Here is a 1087-nt window from a genome sequence, read left to right on the forward strand (position 1 = left end):
GGGAGCCTTTCCCCGCGCTTTTACTGCCCTTTGGGGGCCTTTTCCCACCCCTTTTCCCACTTTTTGGGGCCTTTTTCCTACACCTTTCCTACTTTTTTTTTTTATTTAACCTTTTATCCCTTTTTTTTAACCTTTCCTTTGCCCTTTTCCCCCCTCACCCAGGACAAAAGGGTCTCGACAGTCGCCCCCCACCCCGCCGCTGCTGAGTCCTCGACCAATTTGGGGACGGGGAGGAACAACGGGGCCATAAAATCCGCCCGCCAGCCCCGGGAAAGCGGGACAGCCCCGGCTGCGGAGCCTCACTGTGTGGCTGGAGCTGGGTGAGATCCCGCAGGATGGTCCGGAAGGACGGCCGCTCCACGGGGGTGTAATTCAGGCACTGACAGATCAAGGTGGCCAATTCCTTGCAGGACGGCTCGGGCAGGCGATGCCGTTTCTCGTAGAAACGTTCTTTCTAAAAAAGAAAAAAAAAAAAAGGATAAAACAAAAAATAAATAAATCCCCAAACCAAAATAGGTCCCAAATGAGGTTGGATTCATCCTGGAATGGAGGAGCTGGGGATGGAGGAAGAGTTAAAAGCAAGGCACCTCCGAAGGAGTGCGCTCCTTGAGCGGGACGTCGGCGTCGAAGCAGATTTCCAGCAACGTGGTGCCAAAGCTCCATTTATCGGCCGCCGTGCTGAGGTTTCCCACATCCCGAACGCATTCCGGAGCGATCCAAGGGATCCGGTCCACGCACTCTTTGGGAAGAGGGAAGGTGGAGTGAGGGGTTGCTGAGGATACAGCCAGAAAGACCCCGCCAACGCGGCGGGGAAAAGCTCCAACAAGGGCAAGTGTTGGGGGCTGCCCCTGGGGAGGTCAAACCCCAGGCACCAGTCCAGGCTGGGGGCTGCCCTGCTGGGAAGCAGCTCTGCCCAGAGGGACCTGGGGGTCCTGGTGGGCAACAAGCTGACCATGAGCCAGCAGGGTGCCCTGGTGGCCAAGGCGGCCAATGGCATCCTGGGGCGCATCAAGAGGAGTGTGGCCAGCAGGGCGAGGGACGCTATTCTCCCCCTCTGCTCTGCCCAGTGAGACCCCATCTGGAGCAC

General features: G+C 57.9%; 1 protein-coding gene across 1 annotated transcript in view; it reads right to left on the minus strand.

The window, feature by feature from the left end:
* Nucleotides 1-1087, minus strand: part of TYK2 (tyrosine kinase 2) — a gene marked incomplete at both ends in the record, with an annotated part of 11557 nt that overhangs the window by 1369 nt on the left and 9101 nt on the right. Inside the window, 2 exons of the mRNA XM_035900974.1 lie at nucleotides 304-454; nucleotides 588-739. Of these exons, the coding sequence (XP_035756867.1) occupies nucleotides 304-454; nucleotides 588-739 (303 nt within the window). The remainder of the gene's footprint in view (nucleotides 1-303; nucleotides 455-587; nucleotides 740-1087) is intronic.

Source organism: Egretta garzetta, unplaced genomic scaffold (assembly GCF_000687185.1).
Source record: "Egretta garzetta isolate BGI_Z169 unplaced genomic scaffold, ASM68718v1 scaffold1068, whole genome shotgun sequence".
In the NCBI taxonomy this organism is placed as follows: domain Eukaryota; kingdom Metazoa; phylum Chordata; class Aves; order Pelecaniformes; family Ardeidae; genus Egretta; species Egretta garzetta.